Source organism: Echeneis naucrates, chromosome 11 (genome assembly GCF_900963305.1).
Source record: "Echeneis naucrates chromosome 11, fEcheNa1.1, whole genome shotgun sequence".
NCBI classification, from domain to species: domain Eukaryota; kingdom Metazoa; phylum Chordata; class Actinopteri; order Carangiformes; family Echeneidae; genus Echeneis; species Echeneis naucrates.
In genome coordinates this window covers 1603364-1621586 of record NC_042521.1, presented here as the reverse complement: position 1 = coordinate 1621586, position 18223 = coordinate 1603364, and the positions used below count along the sequence as shown (strand labels likewise).

The 18223-nt window shown below is 41.2% G+C and overlaps 2 protein-coding genes across 3 annotated transcripts in view; one reads left to right on the top strand and one right to left on the bottom strand.

Annotated features, from left to right (window-relative positions):
- Positions 1-328: 328 nt before the first annotated feature.
- On the bottom strand, positions 329-8927 carry LOC115051073 (tyrosine-protein kinase STYK1-like). Of its 2 annotated transcripts, none has more exons than XM_029514350.1 (10): positions 8629-8927; positions 6094-6149; positions 3261-3476; positions 2933-3169; positions 2451-2632; positions 2155-2235; positions 1703-1914; positions 1483-1523; positions 1261-1357; positions 329-726 (listed from the first exon to the last, which is right to left on the bottom strand). In XM_029514350.1, the coding sequence occupies exons 2-10, from the start codon at positions 6146-6148 to the stop codon at positions 531-533; spliced, it is 1317 nt and encodes a 438-aa protein (XP_029370210.1). In that variant the 5' UTR covers position 6149; positions 8629-8927; the 3' UTR covers positions 329-530. The 2 variants fall into 2 exon arrangements, with proteins under 2 accessions (XP_029370210.1, XP_029370211.1); XM_029514351.1 differs by having other exon boundaries at positions 590-726; positions 1246-1357.
- A 1256-nt stretch (positions 8928-10183) lies between these two features.
- The window catches only part of LOC115050953 (chloride channel protein 1-like), a 28030-nt gene continuing 19990 nt past the window's right edge, over positions 10184-18223 (top strand). Inside the window, exons 1-9 of the mRNA XM_029514135.1 lie at positions 10184-10252; positions 15707-15998; positions 16087-16218; positions 16383-16511; positions 16772-16905; positions 17056-17133; positions 17277-17355; positions 17604-17729; positions 18086-18170. Of these exons, the coding sequence (XP_029369995.1) occupies positions 10202-10252; positions 15707-15998; positions 16087-16218; positions 16383-16511; positions 16772-16905; positions 17056-17133; positions 17277-17355; positions 17604-17729; positions 18086-18170 (1106 nt within the window). The 5' untranslated portion in view covers positions 10184-10201. The remainder of the gene's footprint in view (positions 10253-15706; positions 15999-16086; positions 16219-16382; positions 16512-16771; positions 16906-17055; positions 17134-17276; positions 17356-17603; positions 17730-18085; positions 18171-18223) is intronic.

Below are 18223 nucleotides of genomic sequence, written 5' to 3'. Positions count from 1 at the left end.
CTTCATACATCATGCTTCATATCACTGTAATGTCTTTCCACAGTCTTGTCCCAGTCTGGCTCCTGGGCCGTCACTCCACGAGCTGCCTTGCTCATGTCCCTGAAGTTATTTTGTATCAGAGTTGGCACTAACATTCACTTGGACTCAAAGATGAACTGATAAGATATTTCATGCCAAAAGTCACCATGACGACACAACAAAATGGGTTTGGCCATAATTCAAGGCCATGAGGCGGTGTCCCACTTTTGAACCGAATTCCCTGTTTATTTGGTTTTCTTTGAGTTGATGGACTGTGGCGTGCTGAATAACACAGGAGTGTATTTTACACTATTTTACGCTTTTTTTTTTTTCATTTTACCCTTTAAATGGGTATACTTATAGATTACAACAAAAATACATTTCAAATTCTTAAATTATTATTTAAACATATAAAGTAAATGTGTTTTATAAACAAGTGCAAAACAAGATTTCATTTTAATTACTGTCAGTGCATTTTTCCAGTCATTCTGATTGACGGCCGTTCCGGCCAATCACAGCACGGCGTAGTTATAACCCTCTCCATATCCCGCCTCCCTGATGTATCTCTCAATGTTGATTGGCTCAGGCGCTCTAAGAACTGTCCTGCCATTGGCTGAATTCTCTCCCGCCTGAAGTTGCCCGATGAGCCCGGAAGTGGAAGGGCGCTGTTGGGGGTTCCATTGGCAACAGGACCGGATGATGGCGTGTCTACACAAAAACCAGACAAACAGGTGAATAACGGTCACACTCATCATGAACACGCACTCACCGGCACTTCTGTATCATTTCTAATAAATTTAGAAAACATTTTTTGAGGGTTTTGGAGAGATTTATTTTCCGGACGTAAATTAGCCGTTAACCGTTGGTCGAGTCTGAACTAGCTTAACGAAGCTAGCCTTCTGTTAGCCGCACAGAAGCTAAATATGTGTGTGCATCCTCATCATCATAATCATTATTATTATATTATTATTATTATTAACAATAATAATAATAATAATAATAATTTATTTTTTGCCTTCGATGTGGATATTGAACTTGGCCATATTTGGATTTTGTTTTTGAATCTAATTGTTTCTGTAGCGCAAAAAAAAAAGAATAATAAAATAATTCTCACAATTTCATACATTTTAATTTACATTATTTGTGAAAGAGGTCAAAAAGGGTTAAATGTGGTGTATGGCCTTGTTGAAAGGCTGAAAGAAGTGGCTCTTGCTGCAGGTGACTCACTGCTGTTGGTCTTACAGTGAGTTGGAGCAGGCAGCCGGCCGTCTGAGATGCTTTCCTCTTTGGAGATGCTGCAGAAGTTCGGTCGCCATGAGCTCAGAAAATGGTGCGTCACCTGCACACATGGGATTATTATAGATCTGTCTTTTCAACCTTCTGTAGAATTAAAATGTCAGATTTTCTAAGTCATTGCACACAGCAGAAACCTGTAGAGATGTGTATCATTGAAATTTTACTCACCCAATGTGGCCATTTCATAGAGCAGGATACCAAAGGACCATCTGTCAAATACACAAACACAGGTTGTCATGTTAAACATCGTGTTTGTAAAATGTGCTAACACAGCCAACATTAGTCCAGGTACTCATTTAGCATCTAGAAATCAACTTGAATCAAGCTGGACCAACCAACCCCTTCTTTTAAAACCATGTCTTGGATGTTTCGGGACTTGGGAACTCACACATCGCTGCTCTGAGTGGCACCTCTCCTGGCCAGCACCTCAGGGGCCTGCCATTTCTTCAGCTCCATGACTTCCACTTCCCCCGATGAATTGTTCTGAGTTCTCCGGTACGCTGTACCGAATCCCCACAACTTTGCTGTCAGATTGCTGCTGACCAGAATGCTGCGAGCCCCCATGTTGCCATGGATGCAGCTTTGACTGTGAAGGTAGTTCTAGATGTGCAGATAAACAGAAGGGAGCAAAACAGATGCTGAAAATTAAGGGGAAGTGTATTTTGTTACACTTTAAAAGCAATCATGTTATTTTTGTAATAGCATTACACCATGGCCTCTTTATTCTGATTATTGCTGAATATGAAAAGGACTGGAGCCAAGCAAAGAGGTAGAAAGATCTTCACTAACAAATTCCCACATTACGAATTTGACAGAGAGACAGAAAGTAGTTCAACCAACCAGTGCAGAGGCCACTTGTCTTGCCATGGTGAAGATCCTCTGCTCTGTCATTTCATAGGGAGACTCTAAACCTGAGTTATCCTTTGGAGGGCAAGAAGAAGAAAAAAGTAAATGAAAACTAAAATCTGCTCTCAGTTAGAGAGAACCCCTTTGCTCAGTGAAATATTGATGTTACTGTCATAGTAGTATAGTATTAGTATACATTGTCCTGTACTGCCCTACAGTGGCACAAAGTAGTACTCACTTTATGCATTATATTTTAAAAAATGTGTGTAAAGATGAATGAGTCTTTGTACCTGTCTACATTTCCACAGGAACCCAAGCAGATCTCTATGCTGCAGCTCCTCCACCACCATCGTGAAAGGTGGCTGGACTGAAATGACACCCATCAGTGTGGGTATGAAGGGATGTGGCCCCAGTCCAGAGACGAACGAGGCAAAACCCAGGAAGTGTTGCTTCTCGCTGCTGTTGGCTGTTTCTGGAAAACAGGTCAGAGTAGATTTGTAAAATTGAATTAACCGGTGAGATATTTCACTGAGCAGCAGTGTCCCTGCTTTGTATAGTAGTGGTACTGCACTGTATATATTTAGTTAATTTTATAAGAATTTAACCATGTATACATTTTTTAAATTAAGTTGCCAAAATACAGCTTCTGCGTCAATGAAGCATTGGAAGTTTTGAAAGCTGTTCAATTTGAAGGGTTTGATTCTTAGAGAACTCTGATAGGTAAAGAAACAGGCACAACATTTGATGTTTGTTGTGGTTGGGCTCAGTTTACCTTTTAGCACGCTCAGGACCACATCCCTGCTGCCCATGCGAGCTCTGTAGAGACTGACTGCATTATTAGGCTTAATGGGGAAGGACACAGGCAGTGCAGTGACCTGGCTGAAGGCTTCAAGATGCCTCTCTGTGGATGTCTGGTGTAGTGCAACTGGAATTGGCTTGACATTTTGCTGCACTTGTTGAACTGACATTGGCAGCTCTTCATGTTCCAGTGGGTTCAGCCCAGGAGGTGCTATCAAGACACAAAACTGAGTAATGAGTCTGTGTTGTTGTTGTTGTTGTTTAGAAAATAATGATGCAGAGGCCTGCGCATGTGTGCTCACCATCAATGCCCTGTAAATGACGGCTGTGGCTGTGGCTGTGTCTGTGTCTCTGTGTATGTCTGTGTGATGAGGGATTGTAGCTTTGACGGGCTGTGACCCGAGGCCGTGTCCGTTCAGGACAGTACCTCAGGAGGATCAGGGCCAGTATTGTGACAAGGCTCCCGAAGAGGAGCAGCGTCGGGACAATTATCACGGCCTGCTGATGTTCCCGTACTCCTGTGAGGGAGAGCAAGAGAATGTGTAAATACCAAGTCCAAGAAGCAATACATTAATACAGAGTAGTAGCAGGCTGAAGTGACCTGACTGGTTGGTCTTAGTAGGGGGACATCAGGAGGAAAATGCTCAAACGTCTTGTGAAGTGTGTGTGTACAGCTGTGTGTCAGACATATGCTAAAATAAATAACTTCATAATTACCCTGCGCTCGTTTGGTGGCGGGATTCTTCTTGGGCCAAATATTAGGCTGTTAAGATGTTTGCACCTCTGAAGCTTTGACATAATGTCCTAACTGTTACATCATACTCCATTTATGCCAGTGTTGTTTTGTTAGTGTTTCTAGCCTGATGGCTCAGTAATATTGCAAAGCATGTCGATATTTTAATATAACTATCAGTTTCTTCAGGGGACTCAGTGATGGAGGGATCATCTGTAGTCACATAACTGTAGTCCTACTCCAAATAAATTATCACAATGGCAATAAGGATGCTCAAAACCAATCTTGTTAGCAGCATTTTTGTGGTTGGTTTTTATTGAGGTGTGGCCTATATATTTAAACTGGTTTTTGTTATGCTACATTCTGGTTGCACTGTCGACATACCACATTCAGGCTGTAATTCCAGGCAGAATGAGTCATGTATGACATTCAGAGAGTAAGAGATTTCCACACAACCATCGAAACCTTTTCTTTGCATGTCATTGCATAGGAAAACTGTAAAAAAAGTGTTTTCACACATACTTTCATAAATTATTCCACTTAAACGCTAAATAATTCTTATTTATTGATTGATAGTCTTTATCTTTGTCATCATTATCTATGACATCATTTCCCTTCACTAAGAGTCTATTTAGTGCAAAGCAGTGGACAAACACACCCTTGTACAACATTAAGACAATGGCGTGCAAACTGGAGCAGAAGTCACCAGCTCCATCAGCCTCCACACCTTCTGTTGAAATCCTGAAGTTAATCCAGTGTTGTCAGAAAAGGAAACTTAATTTGTGCTCGTATTCTTGTTGTAGTTATGTGACAGTTTCAGGTGTGGTGAGAGCATAAATCATTTCCCACCAGCCTCTAAAAAGGCTGAAAGTTTCAACATGATAAAGTCCAGAGTTTTATTCTGTTTGCACTTCAGCACATACTTTATATTTAGCATTTCATTTCTGTTCAACAGATCAACAAATATTTCATTGACGAAAGTACAGATTAAAAAGTTAATACAAACTATTTCTGGCTGGAGTGATAGGACAAATGGAATGAGACATCCTAAATATTAAAAGTAGTAATTAAATGTAATTAGGTAATAGTTAAATGTTCAAGCATAGCTTAGCATGAATGTCTCTTTAAAATGAAAACTATCTCCTATAACAGGAAATTTCCCAAATGACCGAACTCGTCAATGCTTCATTATTACAGCATATTTGGCGAAGCAGAATCATGTAGCGATTATCTGCTGTTTGTTGAATACAAGGCAAAATGAGGCTGCTGGTGTTTACTTTAATGAACACAGACAGGTGGCAGAGAGCTAGAAAATGGGGACGACGAGAAGATAACTACACTCAAAACACAAACAGAACCTCACAGTGAATTTAAAGGAGGAGGGAATGATCATCAAGATGGAAATGGAGTGAAAGATAGAAACCCCTCACATTGAATGGGAAATTAAAGGCAGTCCTTTAGATATTTTTCCATTTATTAGTAAATATATAGGGAGGTAGAATTGATAGAATATTATTTGTGTGAATGGATTGACAATCTGTGTAAATCTGTTATCTGTGAATAAAAACCCTTTCAAAAATTTAAAAAAGGCATTTGTAAACAACTTTCAAGCTGACTTCTGTAAATCAGATAGATTTCCATTAAGTTCCACCACAAATTTTGCATCGGTTTGAACAAAAATCGACAAGAATCAATATGACTTTTGAAACCATGTGGTCGCCAGCTGATGGTGCCGTTTCCCCTTTTCAAGGTACATGTAGAACATATCAGCTGAATGATTGTAATAAACTCAACGCCATGTTATCATTCAACAAGATACACTATAATAGTTCAACGTATTGATATTCACAAATCAATTTAACATTCACAATGTATTTTATTGGTAGTATTTATTTGTGTGTATATCAGATAAAATTAAGGTGGAAGGTGTTCATTATTTTCAGATTTATTTATGGATTGTCGATCTTTTCCCACAAATAATGACTTTCATAAGAACCTTGGCAGCAGGTGAGTTCAGCTTGATGGAAAAAGGAGTTGTAAAAATAGAGGTAAAGAAAAGATAGTAACAAGAAAACTAATAAGGGAAAATTAGGCTGTTACTGCCATTAAATGAGTGATTGACTTTTTAAATCTGCACATATGTGCACTGTGTGTGGTTAGGGATAAACCGCTCTCTTATCATATACAAAACATTACAACTTTTATACAAATATAAATTTATAGACTTTATATCACTTTAGCACAGTGGAGGATTTTATGCTGCTGTTTGGTTGATTATGCTGACTGGATGAGGGTTAACCCTCATCCTCATCCATCCATGTTTGAGAGGAGGATGGGAAACGTTTGAGAAGATGAATATATAGGAAGTGAAAGAGTGTAGGAGATTAGTGTTGTGTCCTTACTACAAAGAGTGTCGTCCGGCGCGCACAGATCATCCTCCGTGGAGTTGGATGACATGCTGTAGAGCAGGAGAGGAAAAGAGACGATCCACATTACTATCAGCAGGAGGAGGAGATCAGCATTACCTCTGCTCAGCAGCCACCACAAATCCCCTAAGCTGAGACAGAGCAATGTAGCCTCCGATAACTGAATATAGGAGCTGGTCCAGAGTTTAACAAGCTCTCAGGGAACAGCAGAGCACACGATCCCGAGAAAGAGATCCGTTTATATACTGGGACCGTTTTTATCTCCACTTACATGGAAAGTAAACAGAGATGTTTTGGGTTTTTTTTTTTATCTGAGCTCACATGGCAAATATATAAAAAATATACATACTGGTTTTCTATATGTGCTATTTGTACATGAGCTCAGTTACACAGATCATAAAAAAAGCAGAGATCAATGTTCCATCAGTCAGCACTGACCCAAAATCCATCAAAGCCCTGGAGGGATAACATGGCAGACAGCAGCTCACTGACCTCTTTAGCTCACACACATACGGACATTTTATCTTGATGTTTTCTTCTATGTGTTATTTTTACTGTATGGAATCGTACCAGCCTCTATATGAGGAGTAGTTCATTGGTTGTTTGTGAGGCCAGAGAAAATATTTGATATAAACATATAATAATTGATAGTCAGTGATACTTCAGTAGAGAGTTTGAGTTGTTTTTTCTGCATTTAAAAAGCAGCATTAAGATGTTTGATAGCTCCAGATGCTTTCCTTTGAAAGCCTCCAAAGGAAATCTACTTGTCCTGTTATGTTTAAAGGTGGCTGCCCTCTGCCCCCCCATCAGCCTGCTCCTTTTTCATCATGATAGAGTAGACTTGTACCAATATCCATTAATAGTTAATCCCTTCACACTTCCCTCCTTGTGCAGTATTTTCATGATTTATTTATTTTTCAGTCAGCTCTAGTGCTGGTTATCAGTCTTCATTTCACTGCTCTGCTCACTGTGCTCTACCGTGAACTGCTGTGTTTAGTGACAGCATCAGTGATACCAGAAACTTAAAGTTTTCAACTCTGCACTTTACACATCACACTGGTGATCGGTTCTGGCTCTGGAAAAGTCTCCAAGCTGGAAACGTCCTGAAACTGTTAAATATTACAAACAGAAACTGACAAATTGGAAGGACAAAAAAGGTAGTAACTGTAAAGGAAACTCAGTGATGGAACACAATAATAAAGGGAAATGAGGAGCGTTTAAAATGCCCCTAATTGAGAACATGAAGCTACGGGGAAGTAAGAGTTTGTGCTCAACTTCTGTTTTACTTGTACTTGAATGCCGCATTTAAATTAGGGCCTTTAGAGGGGGGAACTTGCTTAAGAGAAATGTAGTTTGCTGCTTCTGGCAGCCATATGCAAAGCCTTTTTACCCTCCATGTGAGGGTGTAAATACTGTTGACGCCCTGTCCACCTCATTTGTTTAACAAATGAACCAAAGTATGATGTTTCTGTTGGGCAGGTGTCATCAACTGCTTGGTGTCAGGCTGCATTAAGCCTCCAGGATAAAATCCTGTTCTGAATCACAGACCATAAAGCAGAAATGAGTTGAAGCTCAGATCTTCTGCCACTGCAGCATGTTTATATAACACATGAAATTTATGAGCAAAATAATTATTATGTTTAGTTCTAATGTAAAATTACTTTTTACAGCAGACATACTAATGCTGTCTTTCTGATTGTGATCATTACACCTATTTTAAGGCTTGTTATTTCTGAAAAACTTGGCTATTTCAGTTTAGGTATACTTTGGCACAGTTTGCATGTCAAACTGATGATTTTTGATGTTTCCACTAGGCAACAACTTCTTCTTCAATATCCTTGAACCGTTTGGTTATTTAAGTTCTGCTGGAATGATTAAAGATTTGTTTTTCTTTTTTCTTCCTCTATAAGTGGATTTTTAGTTCTAGGTAGTAGGTCAGTCATAGAGGCTTTAGAATTTCTCATGCCAACTTTGCCCTTTTCTGTCATTCAGAGATCTGTTGTGCAGCACGGGCACTGTGGTGATATAATTAGAGTGTAAGCTTCAAGCTGTGACTAATACACAGTGTATGGTAATAACAAAATGTCATCCATACCTCTCAGTCATCTTATAATAGTATGCTCTCAGTGCTACACGTACTTACTGACACACCTTTTAATCACATGTTATGAAGTCAGCATTGTTTTAAAACAAAACGCTGAGAGGAACTTTCCTTAACCTTTAAATAGAGTAGATGTCACTAAGCCAGTTTGTCTGGATGACTGACATTCATATGCACAAGTAATTCTCCCACAGCAACACATACCTGCATGGATACCCGTACAGAGACACCCAAACCCAGACCAAGAACAGACATTGAAAACATGCTGTTGTGGACGCACACATAAAAACACATGCAGCTAAAACACACTGGCACATTGAATGTTAAAATACGATTAGTCACCAATATTAAAGCAATGCAGATATGGCCACATTGACAGACAAAGGTGGTTTTTTTCTTCTTTGACTTACCTGACTGACTGTGGGGATCTGTTCAGGTGTTAAACTCTGCGTCCTCTTTGTATCTAAGACATGTAGCATGTGTTACCTTTGAGCCATATAACTGTAGAGTGATCTCACAAATTCAAGTTCAAGTCTTGGTTTTCATATTGTCCTCGAAGCCCTGTAGTAAATAATCAAATCCATAGAAAGTCATGTTTCCACTGGAGACATGGATGATGACAGAATCAGTTTCTGTTTAGCTGTCACCAACTCAGTGCGTCTTCATGCTCATCTTTCCTCATCTGTCTCTCTCTCTGTCTCTCCATGGCTCGCTCTCTCGCTCTCAGGTTGGGCACACCCACTCCTCCAACACTTTCTGTTTGTCCCTTTATCACCTGCAAACAGCCTGGAGGCTGTATTGTGTTGGCTTTGTGCATGTAGTTGCGGGCCTCCAATATTGCTTTTGTGTGCAGTGTATCCAAACACCTGGCAGTGTTTGTCTTGACAGATGTGACGTTTGGCATAGGAACAATTTTTTATTTGCATCTTGTAACAATCAAGGCACCAAAGAACTTGTTTTTGATATAACTAGGGATTATTTTCATCCCTGTTTATTCTTATTTTCTCCATTAATACTTTTGTCCAGTGTTTTATCTGAAGTGTTGAAAAGCATAAAAGTATATAATCGTAGATTTAAGAACCAAAATCCATTAGACTGGGTGACTGTTTGGGAGTGAGCCAATAAAAATATAGCAGTATTTACTGAGTGTGTCTGAACAGATAATGGCAGAATAATTTTGTTGACAGACTGATTGATCAGTTTACTCACTGTTGCAGCTCTAGTGAGTCGTATGGAACTGGCTGAAAAAGTTGTTTGCTCTGCCCCACAGCAGGTTATTAGAAAAAATTCCCTGAAGGGGACATTTTATGGAAATGATCAGGACTGATATACTGGTCTGCTTGTTTTAGTGCGTTTGCAATGCGGCTCAAACCAGTTTTGTACTTAACACACTGTAGTTAGTTTCCATGCAATAATATGCAATAATTCCATTAAATCATGGTAAAGACTAAATGTGTTCTAGTTGAATCATTCGAGGCAAAAAGCTTATCCTTCAGGTGCAAAGTTCACAGAAGATTATTGAGACCTGAAGCTGCTGTTGAACTTAACCAACATGTAGTTCACATCTTTATTTGGAAAGAAAGTGATTTAAGAAACAGATGCTCATGTTGAAGAATCATGACTTTTCTATCTGACACTGAGAGCAGCTTGGTCAGGCAGTGGTAGATGATTCCTCCTCCATCTCTTGTCTCTTCAAACACTGACTGAAAGCTATTTGGTACAGTCCAATGAAATTTCTGTTATTTAGTCTTGTTCACCCCTGACTTCCCTTCACAGGGGTGGCCAGTTAGTGTGGGGGAATGTAGGGGCAATCCCAGCTGGGGTAGTTTACAACATGTCGAAGTGTGTGTGTGTGTGTGTGTCTGTTTGAGTGAGAGAGTCTGTGTGCGCCAACGTCCTGGCTGGGTGTACAGCACAGTCCCGGTAATGCTGAGACAGACGGTGAGCGGGTGGGTTTATTTTTGGGTCAGTGACAGTGTGTCAATGGCCGCAGATGCGTCGGAAAGGAAGGCTCTGAGATACAAGCAAACCCTGGTCAGTGTCCCTCTGTTGTTCTTTCTCTCAGTCTGTTGCAGCTTCTGTCGTCCTCAGTCCATCTGCCTGCCTCTACGTCCCGTTTATTTCCCTCTGTTGTTTGTCAGCCTCCCTGAATCACCCGTGTCATTGCTGCATGACGCACCTGTATTGGAAGAGAAAACTCCACGAACATGGACTGAGCTGAGCTTGTGTATGAGCTGGTGAATGAACCACTCACTGTGTGTGTGTGTGTGTGTGTGTGTGTGTGTGTGTGTGTGTGAGAGAGCAAGAGAGACTTTTAGACATGGTGAAGACCAATTAGCTGCTGTATAACAACAAGGTTATGCACATGGTCACACAACAGGTGCTTAGACATTGTGCACTTCCTTCACCCCTGATCTTCGCATGCACATACACACTTTGTGGCTGTCCTGCTGTTTCCTCTTTCTCGTGCCAACCACCTGTTTGCTACCCTCTGGGTGCCCCGTTTCTTAAGCCCCCAGTGGTTTGAATATGCAGGGATGACTTCTGTGATATGTCTGACAGTGTGTTTACATCTTTGTATGTGTGAAAATTGCTCTTCTTCTATCTACAGAATGTGTGCATTCATAATTTGTGATACTGAAAGGGGACTTTCGTGCTGATTTGTGTGAGTTTTTGTTCATTGGTGTGTCTTGTGTGATTGTCCATGTGTGTTCCAAAGAGAGGAAACCTGATCATACTTTTGCAGTCGTGCTAATCTTCACGATTCATGTGGGTACATGGTAACATGTATGTTTTGGGACACAGCAGTGTGGAGGATGTCCCAGAACATCTGGGAGATTCTGTCTGTTCTGTTGGAGAATCCTAAATGTTCCCAGTTGTTTGGAATTTACATTATGAGACCAGAAAATTGGAAACATTTTGAAATTGTCTAGCTATTCGATACAGGGGCCCTGAGATGATTCCTTGTTTCCACTGGTGCTGAGAACAGAGTGCACTGACTTTAATTCAGCTGTTTATGAATTCTATTCATATGAGATTTTGTTGATGTTTTTTCTGGTTCATTGATGGGCAGAGCTTCAGTCGTCGTTCTTTCTTTGCTCAGATGTTCAAAACATGATATATGTATAATGTAAAAAGGGAAGTCTTCCTCAATAGAAAACAATTGTCTTCTGCTCTGATTTACTTTTAAATGGATCTGCTCTGTCAATCAGCATAAGCGTTTTGGAACTGTTGACTCCTTGCAGAAGGAGTTGGGAGCTACCAAGACCAACGAGTCCGTCCAGTCCAGACCGTTTGTCTCTGAGACCAAGAGCTTCAGAAGGCCTCTGTACTCAGTACTGAGTCAGGGGTATGAATCATTCAAAAACACTTTGTCATGAATTATAAATGTTGGATTTTTACCATTAAACATACAGCCTAATGAAGCATGCAAAAGGCTAGGTGTCTGAATGTTCTCTGAACTCACGGTAATCTGCCTCACATTTAAAGCTGCACTCTGGAGAAGTTCATTTCTGAATCCTTTGGGGTAAAGACTTTGTTTTTAGGATTTGGCGTTTCACTCCAGAGTCCTGAGCAACTAATTCATATAGCTGAGTCTCTGGTGTTGATTGGCTGGTATGTGAGACCTGGTGATCACCGTGACCTATAGAGTTTAATGTTTGTTGAAACCCTACGCCTTTGAGTAGTTGAGAGAGTGCAAACTCATCTAACCTGTGTGTGTGTGTGTGTGTGTGTGTGAGTGAGAGAGAGAGCGGGAGTGCTTTTGAGGACTGCAGGCTGTGGTTTCTCTGATGTTTTTGCTCTCAGCCCTGAGGACAGTGTTTTGTCGGAGTTGAGTGCTTTGTGTGTGAGGGTCTGTATCTCTAGATGTTTATGTCATTGGTGTATTTAATGGATAATAGTGACTTAAAGATACCGTTAAATGACAAAAAACACCTCTGACTGCAGTCTGCTACAAAGATGGGACGGACTGACAGGGAGTGAGCTGTCATGTGGAGAATGTATGGAGTTAAACCTTCTCTATTTTGGAAGACCTTCCGATGAAGTAGGTTTGACTTCAAATGACAGCCTATAATGTAATGTACTATCCTCAGCCACACACATGTATCTGTGGAAGGAGCTGTGTGGACATCAGAGAGCTCGTTGAGTGCACTTCATCCCCACAGCGCCATATGATCCCGTTTTCAAATAGCATCATCAATAAATATAGACTCTGCTGGTGCAGGTGCATATTTCCATATTTATATCGAAATGCTGTTTAAACTTCAACTGACAGGAGAGAAAACCAGCAAGCAACAAGGTAAAGCGATGAAAGTTTTCATTCGCTGTCAGTGTTTCTTCTAGGATTTTTTTCAGCATTGGGGGCAGGCTCTCTGGGGGGCCTGGTAGCGTAAACACATGACACTTGAATGCAAATTTTACTTTTACAACCTATTTATTGGCTGGCCACTTGAAAATGGCTTTTCCCCTTAAAACCATTACAACCTATACATCTCAGCCATATATAATGTCAGACAAAGGCAAGCAATGTAAAAAAATAAAATAAAACAGTAAAATTACATAAAAAATAATAAATAATCTCCAACAGCTAGATGGGGCTGTGGAATCAGTGGCAGTGTTTTTTATAGAAGAGCTCTGTTGTTGGGAAATTCTCCCAGAGGTGGCACAGCAGTCAGCAGATAATACATCATGGCATGGTGATATTAGATTAATGATATCATTTAGGAGTGGTGGCCCGCCAATATCTACAATAATGGAGGAAAGACAGTTTCAACCAGAATCGGATTTGGACTGGAGGACTGGACTGGAAGGGGGGTCCGGTTTCTTGTTTAGTCTGGTCTGATCTGGTTTAGTTTCAACTCTCTGGAGGGGTGTGGTCTGGTCCGGTCTGGTCCAGTCTAAGAGCTGGGGGGGTTGCCGTTGCCCAGTCCATTACTTGTCACAAATTAACTTAGACATGTTCAGGTGCCCACACCGGGCATCGAACCACGCCCACTACGCTCAAGTCACCACATTCATTCATTCATTCATTTATTTATTCATGGGTAGGGAGAATGGGAGAATCATGAGAAACTAGAGACTATGCAGTCTGAGAATTAGAAACTGACTGAATGTAAGTGATGACCAGTATTTACAGTCAGGTACAAAATCAACTGTTTTGAGGAGCCTTCTGTCCACACGTCCTTGAGGACCAAGGAGTCAGCTAAAGGTTGTAGAGACAGAGTCAAAGCGAGGGTGTGACATGGAAGAAATGGAGGAATATGATGAGGAACTGAAAGGTACACTGATGGTGAGAAAGAGAGGGAGAGAGGTGTGGGAAGTGTAATGAGGTATATTGGATCACACGTTACTAAATTTAGCACCGAGTAGTGTTTCAGAGAGAGGGTGAGGAGGAGAGGGAGGGAAAGAAAGGAAGCAGAGTAGAGGGCAATGAAAGAAGGGGGTAAAGGAGTACAAGTGATTAGTGCAGAGTAAAGTTTCACTGGTCCAAAGGGAAAACATGAAGGAGAGGTGCAAAGAGGAAGAGAAGGGGTCAGTCTGCCTGTCCCAACCAAAGCAAATAGATGTTCAATTCATGCTTTTTGAAAGAAATTAGTTGTCACATCTTCCAGAGTGAATAATCAGCAGTAACACCAGGTTAGCTGATGCCGACTCTGTTATCAACAGAATTAAACTACAGTCATGCCCTACATTTGCCCATAATGCAGCTAATTATCATTATTAATACACTCCACTAAAAATGATTATATTCATTATCATGCAGTGATAAAACTAGTAAATGGACCACAGATCTTCATATCATAACTTTACTCAATTTATGAGGAAATAGATTTTCGTCCCTACGTTTGATGTGAGGTTCTAATTTCAAGTAATAAGTGACAGCAGGAGCAGCACAGTCATGGCCCGGCAGACACAAGCTTTCAGGAAATGTCAGCGATAATCAATGAGAAGAAAACCTTGAAGTGCTGGGAGCAGTTTTTAAGGCTCCTGAGGCTCCTCCAAGTGTAGCTTTGTCTCACCCAAATGTACCCGTGCAGCGATCAGCACAAGAATAACGTGTTAGTTATATTTATCATTAAGCACGTGAGCGCCACCCACAAAGTTAAGACATCTGTGGCTACTATTGTCTGTGTCCTTATTGTGTGTGTTGGCATTCAGTTACTGCACATTGTGTATTAAGCTGCTCACATTTCACCGGGCATCAACTGGCACCTCTGCACACAGCTTCCTCATTAGCTTATGAAGGTGTGTCTGTGTGTGTGTGTCTAAATCCACCAATCCATCAATCTGTCTGTCCCTGAACCTTCTAAATCAGAGGCTGTTGAAAGGTTTTTGCACAGACGTCCACAGTGTCAGCACCAGACACAACTTCCCAGCTTGTCACTTATATTCCTGGAGGGCCATTGTCTGCTGTTGATGTCCCACGAATATATTTATGTATATGAGCAGCATTCAAATGCTTGTGCACTTGTAGTACATGGCTCAAGTGTTGTAGATGAATTCTGAGCTGTGCAAATGAGGGAAAAGCACAACTGGTGCCAAAATGGAGTTTGTATGTTTTGTGGACCTTTATGACTTTGGTGTCTTACATGGTGCTTTTGTGTTGTTAGGGATAAGTTTCCCCACAAAAAGTACTGTAGATGAATTTGCACCATAAAACCCAGTAAAGCAAGCCAGCTTACTCCTGAAAAATGGCTTCAGTTACTGTTTTAATAAATCAAGAAAAACATCCAGGTAAATATTTATCAGTCAGTGAATTTTATCAGGATTAAGATGAGTAACTACACATGGTAGAAGGTCACACATATTTCTTGAACACACTTTTATTTTGAATACACAGTGTTTTAGAAGAACTACAGAAAGGTGCTATTGTTATAAGTCTTGGATTTTGCTTAAAATTTAAATCAGGGGATGCAGTCTGGTTATCTAATTCCATTTATTGACCAACTGATATATGATAACATGCTGATGTATGATATTATAATGAATGTAAACTACATTCAGCAAAGTAATGAAATTAGAGTCAGACTGTGCAAAATGGTTTGACCAAAATAATTATGGTGAGTTAAGTTTACTTGTAATGTCTTTGTTCAAAATGAGGATGGAGTAGGTGTTTGGGATATATTGCAGAGAGATGGCAAAGGAAAAAACAGATGAAAGAGGGAATCTCCGACTGAGATGCTTGTGTTAGTGAAAGAGAGATGAGAATCAATCTCTTCCCCAGATGTCCCTGGCAGGTTCGGTGGAGTCAATCTGGAGGTGATAAATCTAGAGGCAGAGCCCATGTTTCCGCTTCCATTAGAGCTGTTCGGGGCACCATGTGGTGCAGGCTATTTTTAACAAGACTCTTCTCTGCCAGAGAGCCAGCAAGGAGAGTACGCTCATGTATTTGTTCATGTCTAATGAATGAATGGTTGTTGTTTATAATGTATGGATCCTATGTAATGATTAAATGGCCGATCAATTAACGGGCTGATTGACTGGCAGCTCTATGGGGAGTACCAAGAGCACCAAGGAGGCTCCGGCAGACGGGAGGCCGCACGTCTGCTGACCGAGAGACAGATCAAGAAACATGGGAACCATCCTCGCAGCCATGGAAGGACGCGGCGTGGCCGCCGTGGCCAAAATGGATACCACGGTCGCCATCAGCACGGCTTTCAGGGCAGGCAGAGAGGAAGGGGTCAGTTCAACATGGAGGCTGAGGCCGCCGATGAGCACACGACTGAACCTGACCTCACGTCCTCTTTAAAGAAGAAGCGCTCCTACTCAAAGTGTCGAGGTGAGCAGCATGGAGGAAAGGCAGAGGTGTGACTAAATGGACAGATGCTTTATTTGTCCTGGCCGTAAGCATCTTTGGTTTTTGTCAGACTGCATAGCTCGGGTGCAGCGGTTCCTTGTGACCAGGTTGGGAGAAGACTGGATCTTCCTGGTTATGCTGGGCATCACTATGGCTCTGGTCAGCTGGACAATGGACTATGCAAGTGCAAAAAGCCTGCAAGGTATGGTCACACAGAAGACAGCCACTCTCTGACCTTTCTTTAATGCCATCCTTATTCTTTGCCCTTTTTCTCCTCCCACAATTCATCATTTCTCTTTCAATCTCTCATCCTGTACACACCATCAACTTTCTTGTCCGCCTCCTCCCTCCACTTTATCCGTTCAGCCTATAAATGGATCCATGGGGAGCTGAAGGGGAACATCCCCCTGCAGTACCTGGTCTGGGTTTCATACCCGCTGATCTTCATCCTGTTCTCCTCCCTGTTCTGTCACTTGGTTGCTCCTCAAGCTATCGGTCTGTACCACCTTTCTCCCTACTCTCACCTCTCTGCTTTCATTTCTGGTGTAGGTTGACTTTCAGGTATAATTCAGCACATATTAAAATTACGATATATATTTAAATTTTGTCAACTGGGTGATATAGTGAAATATTCCTGGAATAAAGCATGGACAAACCAGAATGCTTAGAGATGTGTGCATCTGTTTCAAGTTAAAAGTATAGTTTTCTTCTCTTTTTGTAGTTCTAGAGTAACTCCTTGCCACTCTCTGTCCCAGGTTCTGGTATCCCAGAGTTGAAGACTATCCTTAGAGGTGTGGTGCTTAAGGAATATTTGACTCTTAAGGCCTTTATTGCAAAAGTCATCGGTCTGACTGCTGCTCTAGGCAGCGGCATGCCTGTAGGAAAAGAGGTGAGTGAAGATAAAGATGGTCCAGCACTTTTTTTTACACCGATTGAACAGCATGCTGCCATTTAAACAGCAGGTTTTCTGTAACCTTCTGCACCGTTCTGCTTGATAAAATGATCTAATTACATTTTCCTGTTGTGCTCCTCCTCTCAGGGCCCATTTGTCCACATTGCCAGTATCTGTGCTGCAGTTCTCAGCAGGTTCATGTCCTTCTTCTCAGGAGTTTATCAGGTATGTTGATGTCAGGTACATTTTTTGATTTCAGCCTTCCTTTCAGTGTGACTGTAAAACAAGAAATACTGCATAAGGCATTCCTCATTTATATATTGTTTTTCCTTGTGCATCCATCTCCCTCCTCCTCTCTGGATCAGTAGAATCCATATTGTTATACAGACATCCTAACTGTGGGCTGCGCTGTTGGGGTGGGCTGCTGCTTTGGCACTCCACTTGGAGGTACACAGACTTTTCCTGTACTGTTGTCTCTCTCTCTTTTTTTTTTTTTTTTTGGGTCATTTCTCTGCATTGGGTAATTTCAAATCCACCCTGTGTTATATTTTACCTTTCATGATTTTATTCAACGGACTGTTAGGGAACATTTTTCAATAACCTCAGCTGTCTGCTTGTTTTCACGTAGTTTTCATCAGATGATGTTTTCAGCTCTTGGGTGATAGATGACTGGTTGTTTTGTTTTTCTCTACCAGGCGTTCTCTTCAGTATTGAGGTAACCTCCACTTACTTTGCTGTCAGAAACTACTGGAGAGGATACTTTGCTGCCACATTTAGTGCCTTCATATTTAGAGTGTTATCTGTGTTTAACAAAGATGCAGGTAAGGACCAGAGGGAAAGTATCTATGAAGCCATTCACAGTCATTTCATGTTTATTTCTCTGTATGATATTGCAGTCACTTTCTCGAACACACAGTTGAAATATAAGTGCATCCTCCGTGGACATGTCATGCATTTCCCACTAGATGGTGTCCTCCTCCACTGTGTAGCAGCACAGGCCTTTAATGCCTGACTTAGGTTCAGCAAGCCATTCATAGACAAACCAAAAAACCTTTTTTTTTTATCGTCACCTGTGGCTGCAAAACCAGTAAACAAGCATTTTTAACCTGGTCCCCTAAAATATCACCAAGAAGAAAAACCCTGAGTTTCACCTGCTCATCCTCTCTTCGTCTTTCAGTAACCATCACTGCTCTGTTCAGGACAAACTTTCGCATGGATTTTCCTTTTGACCTGCAGGAGCTGCCAGCATTCGCCATCATCGGGTGAGCCAATGAGAAACTGAGGCCAAAACACATACAGCAGCATTTTCTGTGTG

What these genes read in the sequence shown, in the direction of transcription:
- LOC115051073 (XM_029514350.1), bottom strand. Translation starts at nt 6,148, where the DNA reads ATGTCATCCAACTCCACGGAGGATGATCTGTGCGCGCCGGACGACACT. An exon ending in TCCTGTGGAAATGTAGACAG is followed by an intron (nt 2,236 to 2,450) that starts GTACAAAGACTC and finishes TGCCCTCCAAAG; the next exon opens with GATAACTCAGGTTTAGAGTC. An exon ending in GCCACTCAGAGCAGCGATGT is followed by an intron (nt 1,524 to 1,702) that starts GTGAGTTCCCAA and finishes TGTATTTGACAG; the next exon opens with ATGGTCCTTTGGTATCCTGC.